Source organism: Dromiciops gliroides, chromosome 2, assembly GCF_019393635.1.
Source record: "Dromiciops gliroides isolate mDroGli1 chromosome 2, mDroGli1.pri, whole genome shotgun sequence".
NCBI lineage: Eukaryota > Metazoa > Chordata > Mammalia > Microbiotheria > Microbiotheriidae > Dromiciops > Dromiciops gliroides.
Window position 1 is genome coordinate 600,284,136 of NC_057862.1, and position 22,206 is coordinate 600,306,341.

A 22,206-nucleotide genomic window follows, 5' to 3' on the forward strand; every position below is an offset into this window, starting at 1 on the left:
TTTCAGCTCTAAGACTGTACATATATTGTTGCTGTTCTGTGTGTGTTGGTGGGTGGGTGGGAGAGTGGATTTTAATTCAGACTTTTAGCAGGGACATCTTCTATGAGACCAGCAAACACCTTGGCAAACGTTGTAGTGAGCATTCAAGGCCACATGCAATCCGGTTCCCCTGAATTTGTTTCATACTCCTCTGCTTCACGTATTGTATATGTCAAAGTAAATTACTCTTTGACCCTAGTACACACTTCATTTTCTTGGGTTTTTTGCCTTTAGCCAAACTATTTCCTACTTGTAGGCTGCCTCTCTGCTATCTTTCTTGGCCTAATGAATTCCTATCCAACCTTCAAAGCCCAATCCAAATGCTGCTGCCTCTATGAAGCCTTCTTTGGTTCTAATTACCCCTTCCCTTTAGGATCTTGCATAGCACTTTGGCCCTTTCTGAGCATCTTATCTGGGATAATAAGGAGGGAGAGCATGGTGCAGACCTGGGGTTTTAAAACTTCTTGGAAAGTTGTCTTGGGCCTTGAGAGGAAAAGTGACTAGTTCTATATTCACACAGATAGTCAAAGGCAGCACGTGAAACCAGGTCCTTCTGACCTTGAGGCCGACCCCATGGTCAACATGCCAGACTCCTCAAGACACTTATCATATGCTATTTTGTATAATACTTATCCGTATAAGGGTCACATCCTGGCACTTGACAATAAATGAATGCTATGATGGTATGGACAACCCTAATCTGTCACCCAGTGCATAGCACAGTGTTCCACAAGGCAGGAGAGGCTTAATACATGGTTATTGAACTGAAATATACTTTTTTCATTGGCAAACCATTGGCGGGGGTGGGGGGGTGGGGGGGGGAGGAATGTCATTAAAAATCTCTGGGGCAGCTAGGTGGTGCACTGGATAGAGCACTGGCCCTGGAGTCAGGAGTACCTGAGTTCAAATCCGGCCTCAGACACTTAACACTTACTAGCTGTGTGACCCTGGGCAAGTCACTTAACCCCCATTGCCCTGCAAAATAAATAAATAAATAAATAAATATATATATATATATATATATATATATATATATATATAAAATAAAAACCTCTGTCTGACGCACTGTACTTAATGACAATGACATTATTGTAAAGCTTAGTATTGATGCTTTTCTAAGACCCTGAGTTACTAGAAGCTAACAGAAGAATGTTAAGAACACAGGGTATTTGTGAGTGTTATATCCAAATTCTTTTTGAAGAATGATATGAAGCTTATAAAGGGGCTAGGGAGGATATGAAGGTCTTGCCAATCTGATTCCACTGCCTACAATGGAATTGAGATGATGACTAGGAAACAAAGCACAGCCTTGAACAAGAAAGAAAAAAGATGACTGCTCTTCAGTGACTTCTCACAAAAAGAACCCCCCCGAAGTGAGATTTGTCACGTTGTATAAAAGCCTTTGTGAAAGCAACAGCATTCATTTTCTCCCAATGATTCTTATAGAGCCTGAAAGCAATGGTAAGCATGACAGCTTAGACAATGGCCTTGGTGGTTTCTAGGTCTTAATACTCTCAGAAAAAAATGGTTTGGAAGATGAGCTAAAAATCAAATCCTTAGTAATGAGACTTGCATTATAATATTTACCTTCAGAGAGAGGTCTCAATAAATGCCCAAATCTGAATCCCCAAAGCATGACCTTGTATTCACTGGTGAATTATTTGATTTAAAGTATCAAACAATAATCTGCAAGGCAAAAGGAAAAGAGAAGAAAAAAGAAAGATGGGCCAGCAGGTGGCAAAAGAAGGGAATAACAGATAGACAGCTGACATGTGCCATTAGGATGAAACACTTAGAATTGGAATGGAACCTAGGGACCATTTAGTCGAATACTTTTACAGATTAGTAAACTGAGGCCCAAGATGGTTCAGTGATTTGCCCAGAGGCACACTAGTAGTAATCATCAGGGCTGGAATTTGAAACCAGATAGTCTGATTTCAGAGTAGCCATATAATACCTGGAAAGGAAAGGAAAGGACCCCTGCATATTGGATGCACAGGGAGCATTAACATCACTGAGGTGATAGATCCATTGAAGCGAACCTTGATATGGCCAAAGAACAATTGTTTTGCATTGAAATTAGAATTGTAGTATTTCTTAGGGGGTAAAAGGGCGTCATAAAATCTTGATATCTTGATGTCTTCATCTAGCATAATGGATAGAGTGCTGGACTTAGAATGAGAAAGACCTGAGTTCAGATCATACTTCATACATTTAATATCTATGTGCTAGTAAGCTACCTCTTTGTAGCTATATGGCCCATAACAAGTCACTTAGCATCAGTCAGCCTTAGTTTCTGCATCTATAAAATAAGAATAATAATAGCATCTACTTCACAGAATTTATGGGAAGGTTATAGATATGTGTGTGTGTGCATGTATATGTAGGTAGGTATATAGATATAGATATATATTATATATGTGTATATACATACACATATATAATTATGATTATATAGGTATGTATGTGTATTAAATATATATAATATATGTATATATATTTTATATATATGTATATATATGTAGCTCTGTGTGTGTGTATAGCTAGGTGGCACAGTGGATAGAGCACTGGCCCTGGAGTCAGGAGGATCCAAGTTCAAATCTGACCTCAGACACTTGACACTGTGTGACTCTGGAGAAATCACTTAACCGCGATTGCCTCAAACATCCCAGACCATCTCCAGTGGTGCTGATGTATATCTTGCCACTGGACCCAGATGGTTCTGGAGGAGAGAGTGAGGCTGGTGACTTTGCACAGTTCTCCCTCACTTAAATCCAATTCACTGTAAGTCATGACATCCCTCCCAATGTCATGGTCTTCTTCGAGAATGAAAGACAAACAACATACATATATAGATGTGTGTATGTGTATATGCATATAAACTCCTGGATGGCGGGGATTGTTTCTACTTTTTCCTTTGTGTTCCCAGCTTTTTCACAGTGTCTGGCACACAGTAAGTGCTTAATAAATGCTTGTTGATTGATCAACTGATCTATTCCAACTTCCTCGTTTTTTAGATAAGAAAGCTGAGGCCCACAAATATTCTGTAACTTAACCCAGGGCCACTGGGCTAGTCCATCATTGTAAAGAACACACAGATAGTGGTCAGAGTGATTAATCTTACTTGTTTTAGACCAGAAAGGTTACATATCTTTTATTCCTGTTATATACCTAATCCTCACAGACGGCCATCTTAAACTGTTCTATCTCAGTACTATAGAAGTCCCCCACATCCTAGTCTTTTTATTCCATTGCCTCAATTCACTTGACTTTTTTCTTGCCTATGTGTTGCCTCTCTCATAGAAAAAAATATCAAATTATCTCTCAGTACCTCCTTACCCCTGAGCTGATGGTTGTTTCTTTAAGGTATTCATCTAGGTAATTACAACAGATTTTTGGAACTTAGAATCAAAGACTTTTAAATTTCTTGCAATGGAATTTTCCTGAAAGGAAAAACAAACACACAAAAAAACTTATTTCTGACCCCAACTCTGTACCTCTAATAATCTCTTTTCTTATCCTCTAGTTTTTATTAAAGGGGAGGAAAACCCTTTGTTTGCTGAATATGCCTTTCCCTGTTCTCACAGGAATTCTCTTTATTGAATTCAAGGGTGGAGGAAGCCAGTGGTGGAAGGAAAGGATACAAATGCATTTGATAACAACTAACTAGCTAAAACAAAAGATCTTTTTTGATTAAGACAGAACCCAAGTATTTCATTATCATCACTATCAACTATTTGATTTTGGATGAAAAGAATACCTGGTACCCTATATAATGCTGCAAATATAGGAGTAAATTTAGAAATATGTGTGTATCTGTGTGATGCTGGATGTTCTGACAGCTACTAGCTGTTGCTTGTTAAATAAGACCTAGCTTACAAAGAAGATATCTATTATCTGTAGTGTCATAGCATGACTACTGAGGCTTACAACTGCTCATCCATTAGTTATCTATATGTTACACCAGAATAAACCCTTCCTTTCCTTGAAAAAGTTGGATAAGAGCTTAGTTGTCATGATTTGATCCATTATTCTGGATGACCCTCTCATTTCTTGCATACTTATTCTAAGAAGCAAGATTAATCTATACATTTTCTACAACTTCAGGAATTAACAAAAGCCCATATTTCCCTTTGTATAGCAAATAGCCACAGTTGATTTTTATTTCTAGTGTTCCTGAAAAAAAAAACAACAGGCAAAACCTGTTAGATTCCATAATATCTTATTAACATGTGATACTTTTATAGCTCTTTACTTGACTTGAAAACATCCATAATTGCATCAGTGTAGATACTGTCTCTGGGGATATTTATCATAGCTCCTCCATTCCTTCCTTATGGCATTGTAGCCAACCTTTTTGGTGGTGAATCTCTGCCAATGTAGGATGATCCTCAGAGGACAGATGTCACCAAGGCCTTGTCAGAGCTTCAATTCTGCTGGTATAGCCTTAGAGAACTGAGAGTTAGTTGCTTGGTATGATATCTTACATTAGAGTATTATTTCATCAGCTACTAGGTGGTGCGGTGAATGGAATACTTGGGAGTTAGGAATACGGGTTCAAATCTTGTCTCAGACACCTTAGCTATGTTACTCTAGGGAAGTCAGCTAATTTTTCTGTGCCTCAGTGCCCTCATATGTGAAATGGGGATTATAATTGAATGTCCCTTACATGATTGTTGTGAGGATCAAATAGAATAGTACTCTGGTACAGGTAAAATACTCTGGAAACCTTAAAAGCATTAAATAAATGCTAGCTCTTATTACGAGCTATTATTGACCCCTATAGAAACCTTAGGATGTTGACAAGGTGGGCAATACACTCATTTTACAGATGAGGAAACAGATGTCATATGCAACATCTAAAAATTTGCCTAGAGTCACTTGACTAGTAGTATAGTGAGGATTGGAGCTAAGTTGTGCTGAATCCTTGAATATGGTTTTTCCTACTCTGTCCCATTACATCTCTATACCTTACTCAGTGGAATAGGAAGTGAGTGATCCAACATTCTTCTGAAACACCTGCTAGTAGATTTAATGAGTGTATTTTAAAATTTAGTTACCACTCTATTTCATTTCAAGCATCTGTATCTTCTTTTCTTCTTTACTGAACTTATTCAACTAAAGCCAATTACTAGACTAGTGACAAAGTGGTATAGCCTTGATGCAAAAGAACTAATTGACCTTGTTATTTTGTTTTGTTTTGTTTTGTTTTCAGCTGGAACAACGTATATCTTTAGCAAAGGTGGTGGACAAATTACATACAAATGGCCTCCCAATGACCGGCCCAGTACACGTGCAGACAGACTTGCCATAGGATTTAGCACGGTTCAGAAAGAAGCTGTATTGGTACGAGTGGACAGTTCTTCAGGGCTTGGTGACTACCTAGAGCTACATATTGTAAGTACTCTCAACCCATAATGGATTTTTACCTTTTTTTAAAGTATTCTTTCTTAATTGTTTACTCCTTTCCAATGAATGTTTTTCGATGAGACTACTGCTTTTGATTGTCTAAATGGTTTTAGGTGTAGTGATATGTGGCTTGTGGTCAGATGAGTGTGTATGTGTATGATATTTTGTCTTTTGTATACATTACATGTTAATTGTTTTTTAAAAACTGGAATTCTCAAGACTATAGCAGATATTTTGGAGCTACCCCTAAAAAACCAAATAAAATAAAATGTGCCTACTAGTTTGTCAGAAATTAGGATGGTAGCCTACAAACTGAAGCCAGTTTGATTTCTCTTACTGCATCACTGGGATCTCTTTCCCAGGGAAAAGCAGGAACCTAAAGTAATATGATATGAAAAAAATAAAGGCAAATAATTGAAGGTTTGCAGAATATTTGATAATATGAGTGAAAGTAAAGAAAGACAGAATTTATAAGACTAAGAGAATGGTTCTATAGCTATATTTGTCACCATGGAAAAACTTCCAACATCATACTCCTCATGTGGGATATGCAACCTAGTCCTGATATTCCAATACTATAACCGTGACATATCAATAAAGACATTTATTGGGCTTCAATTCTCCAAGGAAGTTTTATTTATCTCAGTTTTGCATCAGACTTCAGAAATTTCCAGTAAGATCTCTAGAGGGTTAGAGTTATCCTGAAAACTGAATTTGTTATTAACCTAAAAAAAAACCAAAATGATACCACCATTATTGTATGGTCATAAATTTTACTTTGAAAATGTACTTGTCACAATAGGAAGTCTTGAAAAGTAATTTCAATTGCCTTACAGCAAATAAGTAACAATTGAAAGCATCTGGATTTTTATGGCATCATAAATAAATGATCAGTTGAGATAAGCTTAACTAGTACAAGCAAGAAATCTTACTGTTTAGGGTAATCTCAAATTTCTAAATCTATTTGCTCCATATTGATTTAAGAACCTTGTGACTTTAAAAATGCACACATAGACACCCAAGAGTTTTTTTTTCTCTTGAAAGAAATTACTTATTGATCTATAACCAATTATACTTTTACTCTGAGAAAAGGTTCTGCAATGATGACTTTCAAATAGTAAGGGGTTATATGTTATCTAATTGTCCAAGCCACTGTTGTTTGTTTTGTGGTCCAAAGGTTTTATCCCACAAGAGAGGCATTTTCTTTCTATCATGCTCAAACATGAACTTAGGATCTTCTCATCCTCATACAGATCTTTATCTGGTCCTTATTCCTTATGAGACTGGGAAGAAGCTCAAGTCTATGTTTGATCATGATTGGAAAGAACTTTCAAGTTCTAGGAACAAGTAACCATTCTGCTATTTTCCAGGGAGCAGAGACTTTTCCCCTTGTTTTTCTTTTCTTTTTTTTTTTTTTTTTAGTGAGACAATTGGGGTTAAGTGACTTGCCCAGGGTCACACAGCTAGTAAGTATTAAGTGTCTGAGGCCGGATTTGAACTCAGGTACTCCTGAATCCAAGGCTGGTGCTCTATCCACTGCGCCATCTAGCTGCCCCCTCCCCTTGTTTTTCAACAGAGGAAGTAAAATTACTATCACATCTGTGGTTTCTTTTCTGTTACTAAAATCCATGTTTTAATCTTCTCTGGCATTGTCTGTGTAAATAGATTAGAGCTAGTGACCTGAAAGAAGAGTAGGGGACTTCAAAAAGGACAATGGAAATCTTGGAAGACTTGAGTACCCAGAGGCAGGATATGGAGGGATTTTATTAAATATTAATATATAAGGGGCTAACTTAGTGCTGAGGATGGATTTGGGAAAACTCTTTGGAAATTCTAAGAGAATACTGAAATCACTTTTACTTTGTACCAGTTTCACCAGACCTGAATCATTATATCTTTGAGAATCAACAATGAAAACTAGTAATTAAATTGTAAAACAATAATTGAAAAGAAACACAAAAATACTGAATTATCAATTGTAGTTATTATTGGATTTTGGCTTAGGATATAGCTAAGATGTGACATTTTCTGATATACAGCAGATATATATTTTTAATATGAAAACAGTATCTATACGTCAGAATTACTCAAAAAGCTGTACAAACTTTTGTCAGTAAAATGTGAACTAAGTACTGAGCTAGTTTAAGCAATCACATTTCCATCCAAAATTGATATAATGAACCAACAACCTGGAAGACGATTATATTCATTAAATATAACGAACTGCTGTCTAGTCTAGCCCAAATGGTCCAGTGTCATTTCAATCAGACAAAATTTGTGATTCGCTTGGCATATAGTTTCATCTGCAATTTAACTATTTGACATGATTTTGTATCCCATTTGTTTATTCAGTATGATATCAGTGAGCTTTACAGAATACCAAAAAATCGTGTTTTGACCTCTAATTAGCAGTAATACATTTCACATATCACAATATGAAATACAATTTCTTTTGAATCAGATGGCAGCTTTTTAAAATTGGCCTTTATTTTTTGTATGAGTATTAATAAGGCCACTGTCATTCACAGTGGCTAGTTGATGTTAATAGTAAAGGGGTTGATAAACTGTATGGTATTGGTAGACCAAGAACTAAGGAAAAGAATAGGATGGCAATGGTGAGGAACAGTCAGTCAGTAATGGGAAATAAAGCAAGAATGAGTCATAGATGGCTCCATATATGAGAGTCAATATTAAAAAAAAATAAAACTACATCCTCTATCTCATGTATTATCTAATGTTTCTTTATGACAGTCCTTTGCTATTTCCCCTTTATAAAATCAAAATATAGAGATCTCTTTTTTTAAAACTATAGATGAATTCCTGAAAAGTTATAAGTACATTTTTGTTGTTGCTGTTGAAAATATGCTTTGTAGAAGTGAGCTGAATATTTTCAGGAAATTCCTGAGATCATATACTGTAAAGTTGAAAGGAACAGAATGGAGAGAGTATTGGACTTGGAGGCAAGAGATCTAGGTTTTGACTAACTATGGGATCAGAGCCAAGTCATGACTTCTCAGAGCTGTAATTCCTCATCTATAAAATGGGAATAATAATACTTCCAATAACTAATTTACATGGTTGTTGTGACAAGAAAATTTTGACAAACTTGAAGTGATATGAAATTGTGAGTTATTGTCACAGTAATTGACACTACTATCTATTCCAAACCCCTAATTTAGTCTCAAAGGGCTTTAAGAATATTGCCCTTTTCTAAGATAACTTGTAGCTCCCTAATAATAGTTGTCTGAATTCCTCCAGCATGTCTGGCTATTACTTTGAATTTTTCAAATTCTGCATTTGCATGTTGTATCTCCTTTACCTCTCTAGGCCTTAGTTTTGCCATCTATGAAACATAGGGAATTGGACTAGATCAGCGACTCTCAAATTTTTTGGTTTTAGTAAGCCTTCAAAAGACCTTCTTAAAAATTATTTAGGACTCCCCTAAAGAATTTTTATTTATGTTGGGATATCTATCACTATTTGTCAGATTAGACATTTAAAAGATTTTGTATTATTATGAAAATATTTTTGACTTTACAGACCCTTGAATAGGTCTTGGGGATCCCCAGAAATCACTATACTACACTTTGAGAACCACTGATGGACTAGAAAATCACTAAAGTCTCTGACAATTCCAAACCCTTTGATCTTTTATTTTTTAAAACTTTTGAATCACCATCACAGCCTACAGAAGGTGCTCAGTGGATGCTTTTTTAAAGTGAATGTTGAAGAAATCAGCTAATTTTTGGATTTTTGTGCATTGAGCCTTCTTTAGATGAAACACATAGATTTTTTTTAAAGGCTTCTTTATGTTAAGGGCATTTGGTGTTCCATTAACATGGGCACTCTGGAGAACTATTTTTGTGTTTCTTCTGGGGTGTTTATAGATATATAAAGAATATCAAGTATGGTCACTCTGCTGCAGGCATGGGCCCCAAAAGATCAGTTTAAACAAGTTAAGTGGAGAGTGTTTAACACCCACCCTCACTTGCAAGAGAATGCCCCTGTCAATGAAGACTCATTTAAAATCATGAATATTAATGTGTGCATTGGTTCTGATGGAGGAAATTTCACTGAGGGCTGAGGTGAGGGTTGTTGAGTGTTCTTTGAAATCCTTTCATCTGGGGTGCATGAAAGAGCATTGCAAATTCGATTAGTGAATTGTAGTAGTACTTGCCCTAAATGTTTCTTCTTTGTACTTTGCCGGGCTATAAGCCTTATATTTGAAATGTAGCTCTTAATTGATGCTGATTTAGAAGGATGCCTTTTGATCAGCTGCTTTAGGAGAGACTGGAAGCTGGGTGTATTTATAGTAAACATTTCATCTCCCAAAATAACTACCATCAATACAGGTAACATTCCAAGTCTTCATAGACTCTCTTCATTTTGATACTAGTAAATTTCATATTAAAGTATTGCACAATAATAATCTCCATCTGTCTTAAATAGGTAATTATGAACATATAGGTACAGTTTTCACAGACCAAGGCAAAATCCAGTATGGCCCCCAATACATTTTTCTCTAGTCAGAATTACTCTTTTTGAAAAAAATTTAAATTCAAATTTTAATTTTTTTCCAAAATTATTCTTAACCTGAGATACTTTTCCAAATCAACATATGCATCTATGTTCAAGTATTTTTCCTATACTTTCAGATGTTAGTATTCAAATTCAAACCCCCATCCAAAGCCCTACAGAATTGTTTAGTATAGAGGGGTTCATTTTCTTCAGATTTTTAAATGATCAGAGTGAGTTTACATTAGCTTATTGGACTTAATTCTTATGATAATCATGTAATAAGGTGTGCTTTTCACTGCTTTGGCAAAAAGGATTTTTTTTTTCTTAGAAATATCAAATACTTAGCTAATTTTTACCTATGCCCCCTGCCTGGAATGTTCTCCCTCCTCATCTTTGCTTATCTAGTTTCTTTTAAGGCTTCATGTCAAGTGCCAACTCCTCTGTGAGGACTTTGCTAGTGCCAAGTCAGGAAATAAATCAAAGCCATGAGTTGAGGAATAAAGCATCTTTAATTGAGATAACAGGGTAGCCTGCTACCCTGGGGGATTTCCTATGAGTAAAGATCACAATGGATTTCCCTCCTCCAAGACCCATGAAAAAACTTCTTATACCTTTAGGAGGAGAGAGGGGGGAGGTAGTATGAGGCAGCAAAACTTAGTCATGAGACCCCAATGATCCTTGCCAATCCAGGTAAATAAAGACACTTCATTCTGACTTCTACCCTTCATCCCATAGATTCCAGTGGAAGGGAGCAAGAACATTAGAAGCTGAAACCCAGCTTGAGCTGGGTCCCCCCACAAGGCAAAATCCCTAGTTGAGGAACCTACTAGGATGTGGTTCAGCTCAACCTAATCAAGAGTAAATATCTTAAGAGCAAGAATGTGGGGCAGCTAGGTGGTGCAGTGGATAGAGCACTGGTCCTGGATTCAGGAGGACCTGAGTTCAAATCTGGCTTCAGATACTTGACACTTACTAGCTGTGTGACCCTGGGCAAGTCACTTAATCCCAATTGCCTCACCAAAAAGAAAAAAAATTTTAAAAAGAGTAAGAATGTAAGAACATTACTGAAATTCTGACATTGTAAGGATCATTTAAGGGAGTGGCAGTCCGTATTACATTTTATATTAACAATGTCTGTCATTATCTGTCACTGGTTATCCTAACTGTTACTCCTCTCCATTCTCTGTCACCAAATGACTTGGTACTTCATGTGTATTCTTTATTCATTTATTCCCAAACTCCCAAGAACTCTTTCCTTTTATTCTTTTATCCCAAGTGCCTAGCAAAGTGCTTGGTTTGTAGTACTCAGTCAACAAACATTTATTAAGTGTTTCCTACATGCTGAGCATTAACGATACCAAAAAAAAAAAAAAGAGGCAAAACTGTCCTTGCCCTCTATCACATTCTGATAGAGGAGACAACATACTCACAGCTATATCCATAGCAGATATAAACAGAGTAGCTGCAATGTAATCTCAAAGGGAATGCATATTGCTTAATAAGTACTTCTTGAATTGAATTACCTCCTTTAAAATACCACCGTGAAGAGACCAACCAAAAAGCAAAGGCCACTGGCATCTGGGCAAAGTCTTGAAAGTTTTCTTAAAGGATGTGATGAGAGAACACCTGAAGGAGCATAGTTTTGATTAAAGAGAACCAGCATGTCACCAGGCAGGGGAGGTCATGCTTAATTAACCTCCTGGAGTTCTCTGAAGATATTACTGCCATGACAGATAAGAAGAGCTCAGTGGACGAAGCATGCTTGGATTTTTACAAAACATTTGACAAGGTTTCAGAGGAGCTATCAGATGATGGAGTGGGAACAACAGGACAAAGGCATGGATAGAAGCCTACAAGTGGTAAAGCTGTCTGCTTAAGGACCAGCCCAGGTTAATTGAAGAAGGGAACATTTCAAGTTGAAATCTCTGCAGAGGCCACAGATCAGAACTGAGGGAGAGCTGGGATCAGGCTATATGATAATGATTTGAAGGCACTTCCTAAGTGCACTTGACTCAGAGATTAGAGGAAATAATGAGAAGGAATGGAGCATGCAAATAGGTTGTAGAGGTGATTGGTAGAGCAAAGTTCTAAACATAGTGTAGGAGATCAATGGAAAAAGGAATAGAGGCATTATTTGAAAGAAGGGAAACAAGGTATGGAACTGGTACTTACTGAGTGAGGAAATCATTTAACACACCAGTCAGGAAAACTCTTTGGATCCTTACAGAAAAATCATTGAACCCAGAAAACCAAAACACAACAGCATAAGCCTAAAAATTAAACATGTGCACACATATGCATATGCACCCACATACTTACAGATATGCACACACACACACACACACACACACACACACACACACACACACATACACACATACACCTAAAGCCAAAAATAAATAAACGAAGACAAACAGTATAGTGGACTATACTAGCTAAGGGCCAGAATGCAAAATAAAAGCACTGATGTCACATCAGGGGTCCTATTTGAGCTGGTCTGGGGACACAAAGAACAGGCCTAGTTGGGCAAAGTATTTCCTAGGGGAAAGCACACCAGAGGGCAGACAAGTTAATAGTAGTTATAAATAATCCAGAATATGAAGGGAGAACAAAGGATTGAAGATTTGTGTCATTGGGCCTAAGGACCTTTACAGTAGCAGCATGTACATTAGGAGAGTTCTGAATAAATAAATAATTTTAAATGACAGTCTGCTTGCCTGCAATGAGGGAAAGGAAAATTGTTAACTGAGAAGGTTGCAAAGGAAGGAGCCCAAAGCTTGAAGTCCAAGCCAGGGTCATAGCTCATTGCACTTAAAGAAAAACATCTGGAAGCCTATACATCTGGAGAATGGTTGTTGTTTGTCCAGAGGACCATGACATTGGGGAGATTTCATGACTTGCACCGAATGAAATTTTTAAGAGGAGAACTGTGTAAGGTGACCAACCTCATGCTTTCCTCCAGAGCCATCAGGGTCCAGTGGCAAGATATAGAGCAAGACAAGTGGAAATGGCCTGGGATGTTTAATGCAATTGGGGTTAAGTGACTTGCCCAGGGTCACACAGCTTGTGTCTGAAGGGAAATTTGAACTCAGGTCCCCCCTGACTCCAGGGCCTGTGCTTTATCTATTGAACCACCTAGCTACCTGTGGGGAACAGTAGTAAGATAATGAAGGTTGAGAGGGAAGCAGAGTACAGCATTTTTTCCTATCAAAGACATTCTACTATTCAGGCAAAAGTGTTTCCTCTGAAGCCTGGCCCTTGTCCTCTCCCATCTCAGCCCCAAAATTAAAAGTGCAGACTTGAAAGGGATGACTCTTTTCAGTATGGGCTAAGTAGCATTGCCTCTAAGGCTTGAAGAGTAGGCAAATGAGACGAAACTTGGTACTGCTTTAAGACTTTGAATATTCCTGGACATTTTTCTCCCTTAAGTCCAATAAAATATTATAAGGAATGTGGAAATTCCTTTTACTCATCACTTCCCCTATTCTTTTTTCTGTAGTTTTCCATCACAGGGAGTCCACACTTGGCAAACTCTCTGTGGTACATAGTATGAGGTAGAATTCCATAGGGTCCTGATGAAAACAAGGTAGTAAGCTCCAGGGACTTCTCCCTTACAACCTATTGATGCTTCCACACACATGAGATAGAAGCCTGAGTGCCAGGAAGCCAGAGGAGGGAAATGTTAAGTGGAAAGATTTTATTATAATAGAGCAAGAAGATTTCTCTCAAATTAGATGATTTTACTAGTTAAATGTCAATTTTGAAAAATCCTAAACAGGTGGTTACTTTAAGAGATTGAGCAAAGAAATGTTTCTTGCCCAGGTTGTTTATTATGAAAATGTATAAACATCTGTACTGTGTTTCCCCACATTATGTTTTGATGAATGGGAGCTCATGAATTTACAAAGTCTATATAAGAAAAAGAAGGGTAAGTGGGAAGATAGCCTCCTGTGCTATCCTCACATGGAATATTTTCCTTCTGAGAAATTCTGTAACATAATCACCCCCTTTCTAGCATGTTCTCTCTTTCTCTCTCTCTCTCTCTCTCTCTCTCTCTCTCTCTCTCTCTCTCTCTCTCTCTCTCTCTCTCTCCCTCCCTCCCTTCCTCCCTCCATTATTTCCTTATATCTTTCTCTCCCAGTCATAGCCTATTATAATTCCTCCTATCAATGATTCACAGGTAAATAGTTCTAAAATGCTTCAGAATATCAATCAGCTAATATCAATAATTGCCTACTACTGTGCAAGGCATTTTCCCAGAAGAATACTAAAGTAGAAAAAGTATTGGCTCTGGAGTCAGAAGCCCTGGATTCAAATTTTGCCTCTGACACTTGGGCAAGTCACTTAGCTCTGTAGGGCCTTAGTTTCCTCAAATGTTAAAAAAAAATGAGGGAATTGGATAACTTGGCATAGAAAATGCTAATGATAGATCTATGTTTCTAGGATCCTAAGAAAAAGTCCTGGCTTTGGAAAAGCTTATATTCTGAGGGTGGTGGATGGGGATGAATAAATTATGTACATAGATAATTATAACATAAGGTAGGATGTGATAGGACAAAGGAAAGATGCAGATATTGTGTCCTAGAGAGAAATTTGAAGGAAATTTATCTCTGAAGGAGGCTTAAATAGACTCTGCAATCTTGTTTATACATTTCTTTTGCTTAGCTAACCCGGTTTCATACAAAATAGAAAAGTGCTCATAAAGCTCACAGACCTAGAGCTAGAAGGGATACCAGAGGCTAGCTAGTCTAATTCAAATTCTGTGACCATGTATGAGCTAGATCAGAAAGGAACCTAGGAGAACTTCTAGTGCAACCATCTATCTCATTTTACAGATAAGGAAACTGAGGGATAATGAGGTTGAGAGAATTTACTCAAGGTCATACGCAGGTATCAGGAGCAGTATGGCACCCAGATCATCTGGCTCAGGAGCTTTTTTTTTTCTGGAATTCAATTTTAATTAATATTACAGGATTTTTATGAGGAAATTGTTTTGTAAAACAGTATAATATAAGCTTTTTGAGAATAGGCATACATTTTCCTTTTAAGATGTTTTCATTGTATCCCTAGATCTAGCATAGTGACATATGTGTATGTGTATGAGCTAGTTTGATCTTAACAATTGCTTTTGATATAGTAGAAAAAAATAAAAGTAAGTTATAACAAGGGCATGAAGCATTTCCTGGCATTGGCCTCACATTGTAGCACATCTCATGAGAGATATCTTCATTCTGTCTCTCTTCTTCCTCCTCCTCCCTCTCTTTCTATCTGTCCTCTCCCTCCCCCTCTCTTCCTCGACCCCGCCTCTCTTTCTCCCCTGGCTCACTCATCCCAATCTTCCTAATTGCCATCAAGTCTGGGTTCTCAGAGGAGGAACATCGCCAGGTGCCCACAATTCAATCCTCAGAGTCCTAAAAGAGAAAGGGGAAATACTTCCTTTCCTCATCACTATAGCTGTCAAGTTCCTACTGGTATAATTCCCATTCATACAAAACCAACCTCACAGTGATGGCACCATTAGATCTTAAACATTATTCCTTACTAAAATAAGACAAAAGCAATGATGACAATATAGAGATTTACAACAACAATTGTACAATCTCATTTATCTGTGAGAGAGAGTTGGCACACACAGAAACTTGGTATGGAGTCACTTGAGTGAAGAAATTCATGTGCTCAGGGTAGCTTACAACTCTGGACAATAAGTTTTGGTATCTTTTCACTGGTCCATTCAGAAAACAAAAAAGAACACACAAAGCTAATTCTTTGCTAACTCTTTTTTCCTTCTGGTTCTCAGTGCTTGTCTATACTGGCAAATCCTTTTTTCTTCTGCTCACAAACTGGTAAACATTAAAAAAAAACATATATAACTTATCATCCCCCTCAAAAAAGGTGCTACGAGGCAGGGCAGCTAGGTGGCACAGTGGATTAAGCACTGGCCCTGGATTCAGGAGGACCTGAATTCAAATCCAGCCTCAGACACTTGACCCTTACTAGCTGTGTGACCTTCGGCAAGTCACTTAACCCTCATTGCCCTGCCCAAAACAAAACAAAACAAAAAGGTACTAAGAGAGTATTATATTTTAATGGTGAACAGTTCATCAGGCTGGCCATCTGGGCAATGCCAACAAATCCAGCCACATCTTTACTCCAGACCGTGTCTTCCAGTCAGAAATGAGTCAATTGAGCCCTTCTTTCCCTTTTTGGCATTTCCTTCCCAAACCAAAGAGGGCAGCAGAAAACAGCTAGCATCTCTGAAAGGCTTCATTACTCAAACTGTAAATGGCATCAAAAGAGAATTGATTTGTCTTCCAAAGAGCTTTTGGTTTTTGGAAGGAACTAACAGAAGATGCCTTCTTACCGGTTGACTTTTCTACTTCTGGGTGTCTTCACACAGCTCAGTCAGAGTTGACTTTTCTGTCCTGGTAGAATCTTCATTCTCCTGCTTAGTTCTTTATTCCAGCATGTTTCTTTACCTTTGAATTCAGGTTCTTCACTTTTTTCAATTATTCAAATCAGAGCCTCCTGGTACTCAGTGTCTCACTTTTCATTTATGAGATAAAAATCATAAAATCCTCCTTTAGGTTAGTTATGAAGCTGGTCAACCTTATTTAATCATCTCATGGTCTCCAAACCATTACTTGATTCATGATTTTGAGTTTTAACTTCTCAGACTGTAAAAACAGTTACATGCAAATCAGCTGATGGACCATAATGCCCAGTAGCCTTAGTAATTTCTCTCAAACATTTCTCTGTTCTCTGCTCAAACCTTCTATAGTATGACCTCAGATTTCAATGGAAAATATCTTTCTTTTACACATAGATTTTTTAGTTTTTCTTAAACAAATGTTGTTCTTTTCTGCCCTCCTCCCCTTTTTTTGCAGGGAAATGAGAGTTAAGTGACTTGCCCAAAGTCACACACCTAGTAAGTGTCAAGTGTCTGAGGCCGAATTTGAACTCAGGTCCTCCAGAATCCAGGGCCGGCGCTTTATCTACTGCGCCACCTAGCTGTCCCTGTCCCTTTTTTTCATAGGAAAGGGGCAGTACCTTAAATCCTTTAGAAGTCATTTTAATTCTTTTTCTTTATTCAGAGTTCATATTCTGCTCCTTTAAGTAATCAAAGTGCTTACATAGGAAAGGGTCAATATATTATAAAGGTATAGGCTAGGAAGGAGATCCTGATGTTTGCCTTTGTGGCTAATTTGGTTGGAAAGACGTGTTACCATACTAAAAACTACCACTAGACTTTCTAATCATACTTGCAGGCTTATGTAAAAACAACCCATGCTATCACAGTATCCTTTCATAGAATCCTAGATTTAGCGAAGAAAAATTAAGAGTCATTTAGTCCAAACTCTCTCATTTTGCAAAAGGGAGCAGCTAAGGTACAGAGAGGTTAGGTGACTGATTTCCTAGAAGGAATGGCATAATAGTATTTCTACCTTCTGCAGGATCAAAGAGGCTATATGAAATTTAAAAAGCTATGCCTACTTCCAAACTAAATCAGGCAACCTCAAGCTTGAAAATGAGTAAGAAGGGACAAAGGGAGTATTACTTCAGCTTGCAGCTCTTGCTGATGGGACAACTTTTCCTGACAAAGGAGTTCAAACAAAAAGTATGTCATCATGTTCATTGTTGTTAATTAGCAGTAAAATCAGGCTTCAGGGGCTCTGTGTCCCATAGGGCACTAACTGATCCAGAAATGTCACTAGGTTTTGCCGCTATAATCTATCCAACTAGTAGAGATAATGCAAGCTACATGTAGTGTCTATGTGAGCCCACATCATCTGAAAAAGGTATCTAATGTATTAGAAGTATATTGCATATGAGAGGAAGGACATAGTACCTGCTCTAGGTTCCTTCTCTCCCGCCTTCTCTCCCCTAATTCACATTCCTTGTCTTCAACCAGAACTGGCACCTAGCTTGTAAAACCTGTTCCCCTTGGATAGCTAGAATGGCTGGTACAGTATTTGGTGTTTGTAATTAAGACATAGTTATTGCTCTTCGTTTTTATGTGAGGTACCTACTACAATCATCAGCTCCATAATTAGCTAGCTTTATCACTTACTCAGTTCAATTTCAATGAGCCTTCAGTCTAATCAGCAGGCTGTAACTCTCTTATTTAACTGCTAGTGTGTGTTTACTGGCCTTTTTGGTTTATTGAGCCTCTTTGCAATAACGTAAACTCTAAAAAAGGAGCCTTGCATAGATACAGCCCTGTCCCAAGGGACAGGAAATAAGATTACTACTATTATTCCTTTTCAGGGGGGACTTTTGATCTTATTTTTTGTCTGATCTATGATTCTCTCTCTCTCTCTCTCTCTCTCTCTCTCTCTCTCTCTCTCTCTCTCTCTCTCTCTCTCTCTCTCTCCCTCCCTCCCTCCCTCCCTCCCTCCCTCCCTCCCTCCCTCTCTCTCCCCACAGTATGTGTGTGTATAAACACACATATATGTATATAGAACCTTCAACAAAGAGAAGTCCAAAACAAAGTGAGCTGGTGATTAAAAAAAAAAGATAATTTGCTTAATACTATCACCTCTTGATTCACATCTCTTTCATTTTTATAACTACAGTGGTTTACATATGATCTGGAGTCCTATCTTCCACACATTCATTCATTCATTCCCTTATTCAGACAGTCAATCAACATTCAGCCAGTCAGTCATTCAGTCAACATTATTAAGTGCCCACTGTATGGCATTATCCTAGATACTGGGGATACAAAGATGAAACCAAAAAAAATCCTTGAACTTGTTATGGGTCTGGGGTACCTCAGAAGTTTTCTGGGGGAAATCAGGGAACCTTCTCCTTGAAAAGCCAAAGGACAGACACACCTAAAGAGATTAAGCTGCACCGTATTGGGACAGAGTTAACTCCAGGACTACCACTCTTCATTCCAGTCTCTCCTACCCCTAGGGGAGATAATCCTATTAGGCTTGGCTGTTGCCTGTGTGGCACCTAGGGGACAGATAACTCCAGAAGTCAGGAACACCTCCCCTCATTCCAGCTTCTCCCACCCACAAAGGGAACTTTCCACAGTCAGATGATACCCCATTGGTCCCTCCACCACCGGTCCTCTATAAAAGTATCTGCTTTTTTCCTGCTCAAGGAGATAGATATCTCAGAGAACCACCTCTCTGGATCTCCCCTTGAGACTTTTCTTAAGTTTTTCCTTTCTCTAGTGCCCAAATAAAATATTTTTTGTTCTAATTGGATTTGTGTGCAAGAGGGTGTAATTCTTTAAAGAGGAATTCTTAAGGACCCCAACACCCAACCTATTTCCCCATAAAAAACTCAAACATCATACTAGGGGGTGGGGGTGAGGTGGGGTGGGGATGGGGGTAAGGACTGTGTGTACAAAAATAAGTACATCCAAAATACAGACATATTGATAACAAAGCAATATGAATAGAATGGCCCTAACAACTAAGGAATCCGAAAAGACTAAGTGTAGGAGGATTCCCTGTAGGTGAGCCTTGAAGGAAGTTAGGGGTTCTAAGAGATGCCAATGAGAAGAAACTGACTTTTAGGCATAGGAAACAGCTTGAGCAAAGCCAAGGATATAAGGAGATGTAATGCTATATGTCTGAGGGATGGTACCTAAGACCATTTGGTTAGACCATAGAGTCAAGTCCCCAAAGATTTAAATCCTTACTATTTTCCAGGCTCTATCCAAAGCCCTGGAGATCCAAAGAAAGGCAAAAACGGTCCTGCTCCCAAATCTAATCAGGAATTACAGTCTAATGGGGGAGATAACATTCAAATATTTATGTAAAAACAAGAAATATACAGGATAAATTGGATATAATCTCAAGGAGAAGGTACTAGCATTAAGAATGACCAGGAAAAGCTCTTGCAAAAGGTGAAATTGTAGCAGACTTGAAAGAAACTAGGACAATGAGAAAGAAGAGAATTCTAGATAAGGGGGGCACAGAAGGGCAGAGTGTAAACAGAAGTAATTTGCCATTAGAATGAAAATAGAGATTCTAGCCAGATTGTGATGGGTTTTAAATGCCAAGCTGAGAACTTTGTGTTTTATCCTAGAAGCAATAGGGAGCCACTAAGCTTTTTGAGCCAGGGAGTGACGTGATCAGACCTGTGCTTTAATAATAACAATTTGGCAGCTTTGTGGAAGATGGATTGGATATAAAGGAAGCTAGAGGCAGGAGCCCATTTAGTAGGTAATTTCTACAATCCCTGGTCTACCTGCTTTTTTTGGCTGTGGTAGCATTATTTGCAGGGAAGCAGGGAAACTGAGGTGACTCCAGAGTAATTTGAGGAGTCACAATGCCCATTTCAGGAAAGCTGTTGTCAAATAACATTCCAGGAGGAGAATCTGAAATCAGAGGTTAAAATAGCCTATTGGGATGCAATACTGTGGCCTCGGACAACCTGTATGTAAGTTTTTGGACTGCCCGGAAATTCCATAATTCTTACTTCTGCTCCAAATCACTTCTTATTTGGATGATGCTGGTCCCCAGAACTTGTATAACAGCAGTGGAACATGACAAGGCTTTTAAGTGTATTAATATTGTCAACATTATTTTGGCTAATGCTTAATATAGCCTGTAGAGTAGCAACAGATGTGTTCTGCTATTAAGTGTTTATAGTAAGGCATAGATGTCTTAGCTCTAGATAGCCCATTCAAGTGACAAGACTTCTGGAACTCCAGAAGGATTAGATCAGGGACTGATTTACATGTTGGTTGGTATTTGATAATTGCTTAGATTAAGTTGAAAAGAAATATGAACGAACAAAAGATGTAGGTACTTAAGGGATTTTTTTTTCAGATTTCTTGTAAATATCATCACCAGATCCCTAGCTCTTCAGCCTAACCCCAATGTCCCAATTGTTTCCATTATGAAATAACACACACAGCTGATGGTGCAGAGTGCTGTTTTAAAATCTTGGCCTAATATGGAGCCAAAACAAACAAACAAACAAGAAAAACAAAATGAGAAACAAAAAGCCATGGTGGCACAGTGATCAGTTGGTTAGCAGGGAAAACCTTTCTCTGTATTTCGCTTCTCCGTTGTAGTTTTAAATAAGAGTATGAGCAACAATTACTGTTTTCTTTGCCTGTGAAGACACTCAAGGAGTCACTTTGGCTAATTAAAGGTAAGAGTTAAAAGAAATACTGTAGCACTTTAAGAAGCAGTCAGCATATTTGATAATGTCACTGCTGTCTATATCATATTCCTCCACATATTTAATAGCTGAACAGATGCAACTTAGTAGAGTAACACATGGCACTCAGCAGTAGGGAGTCCCATTTAACAAGTCGGTTTTATTTTATTTCCCTCTCACAAAAACCTTTCCTAATAGCTCCAGATTTGGGTGTGTTTTGATTTGTTGTTAAGCAAGCAGATAGAGGGGATTCCGGTCTCTGCTTGCTTCCTTATTTTTTAAAATTTTCTTTATTTATAATTTTGTTTATCCATCTATTTATTTATTTGGGAGGAAATTACATACAGAATATTATGCATATACATACACATACACACACATACACATATACAGACATATATATATATACACATATATATTTGCTTATTTAAACAGATTTGGAATTTTGGAATACAAATTTCCATTATAAAACACAAATACTGAATGTGGGGAAGGGGAGGAGGGCAGGATTTACATTCAGGCTGCCAATAAAACAGAGGTTTACATCTGAAGGAGGTCTCTGAGGTTGCCTGTAGTATCAGTATATCCACTTGAAAATTCTAGGAAATAAGCTCCTAGTAAGGGATCAGTTATAGTGCAAGCAGGGTATTTAATTGCCAGAGTTTGTGTGTATGACTTCAAGTTGCTTTGCTCAAGCAGCAGTAACTCTTGTTGGTAGCAGTACCAGGGGAGACCGCAAGTTGTTTGGTGCTGCGTGATGCATTCTCTATGGATCAATTCTTTGGAGCTTTTCATGTGCTATTTTCCAGTTCTCTTAATTGCTTATGTCTGGAAAAAACACCTGATATACAGTCTAAAGCTAAAATAAGATGACTGTGTACTTAATATATTCTGAAATTTACAGAAAGAGGTGGAATTGATAATAGGCCATATGAAAGAAGGTTTACTCCATATTTTGTATAGCTGTGTAGAAAGAAAATTGCTAGAACTGTGGAAATTGGATATAACTAATTGAGCTTCAAGAATTTTTCTACAGTGTCTGGTTATTCCTCTGTGTGTGTGTGTGTGTGTGTGTGTGTGTGTGTGTGTGTGTGTGTTGGAGACAGAAAGGGA

At 37.9% G+C, this 22,206-nt stretch overlaps 1 protein-coding gene across 30 annotated transcripts in view; it reads left to right on the plus strand.

Annotated features, from left to right (window-relative positions):
* Positions 1–22,206, plus strand: part of NRXN1 (neurexin 1) — a 1,484,103-nt gene that overhangs the window by 1,065,328 nt on the left and 396,569 nt on the right. For all 30 annotated transcript variants that reach the window (XM_043990256.1, XM_043990261.1, XM_043990257.1 and 27 more), the window contains one exon: positions 5,255–5,436. In XM_043990256.1, coding sequence (XP_043846191.1) covers positions 5,255–5,436 — 182 coding nt within the window. The remainder of the gene's footprint in view (positions 1–5,254; positions 5,437–22,206) is intronic.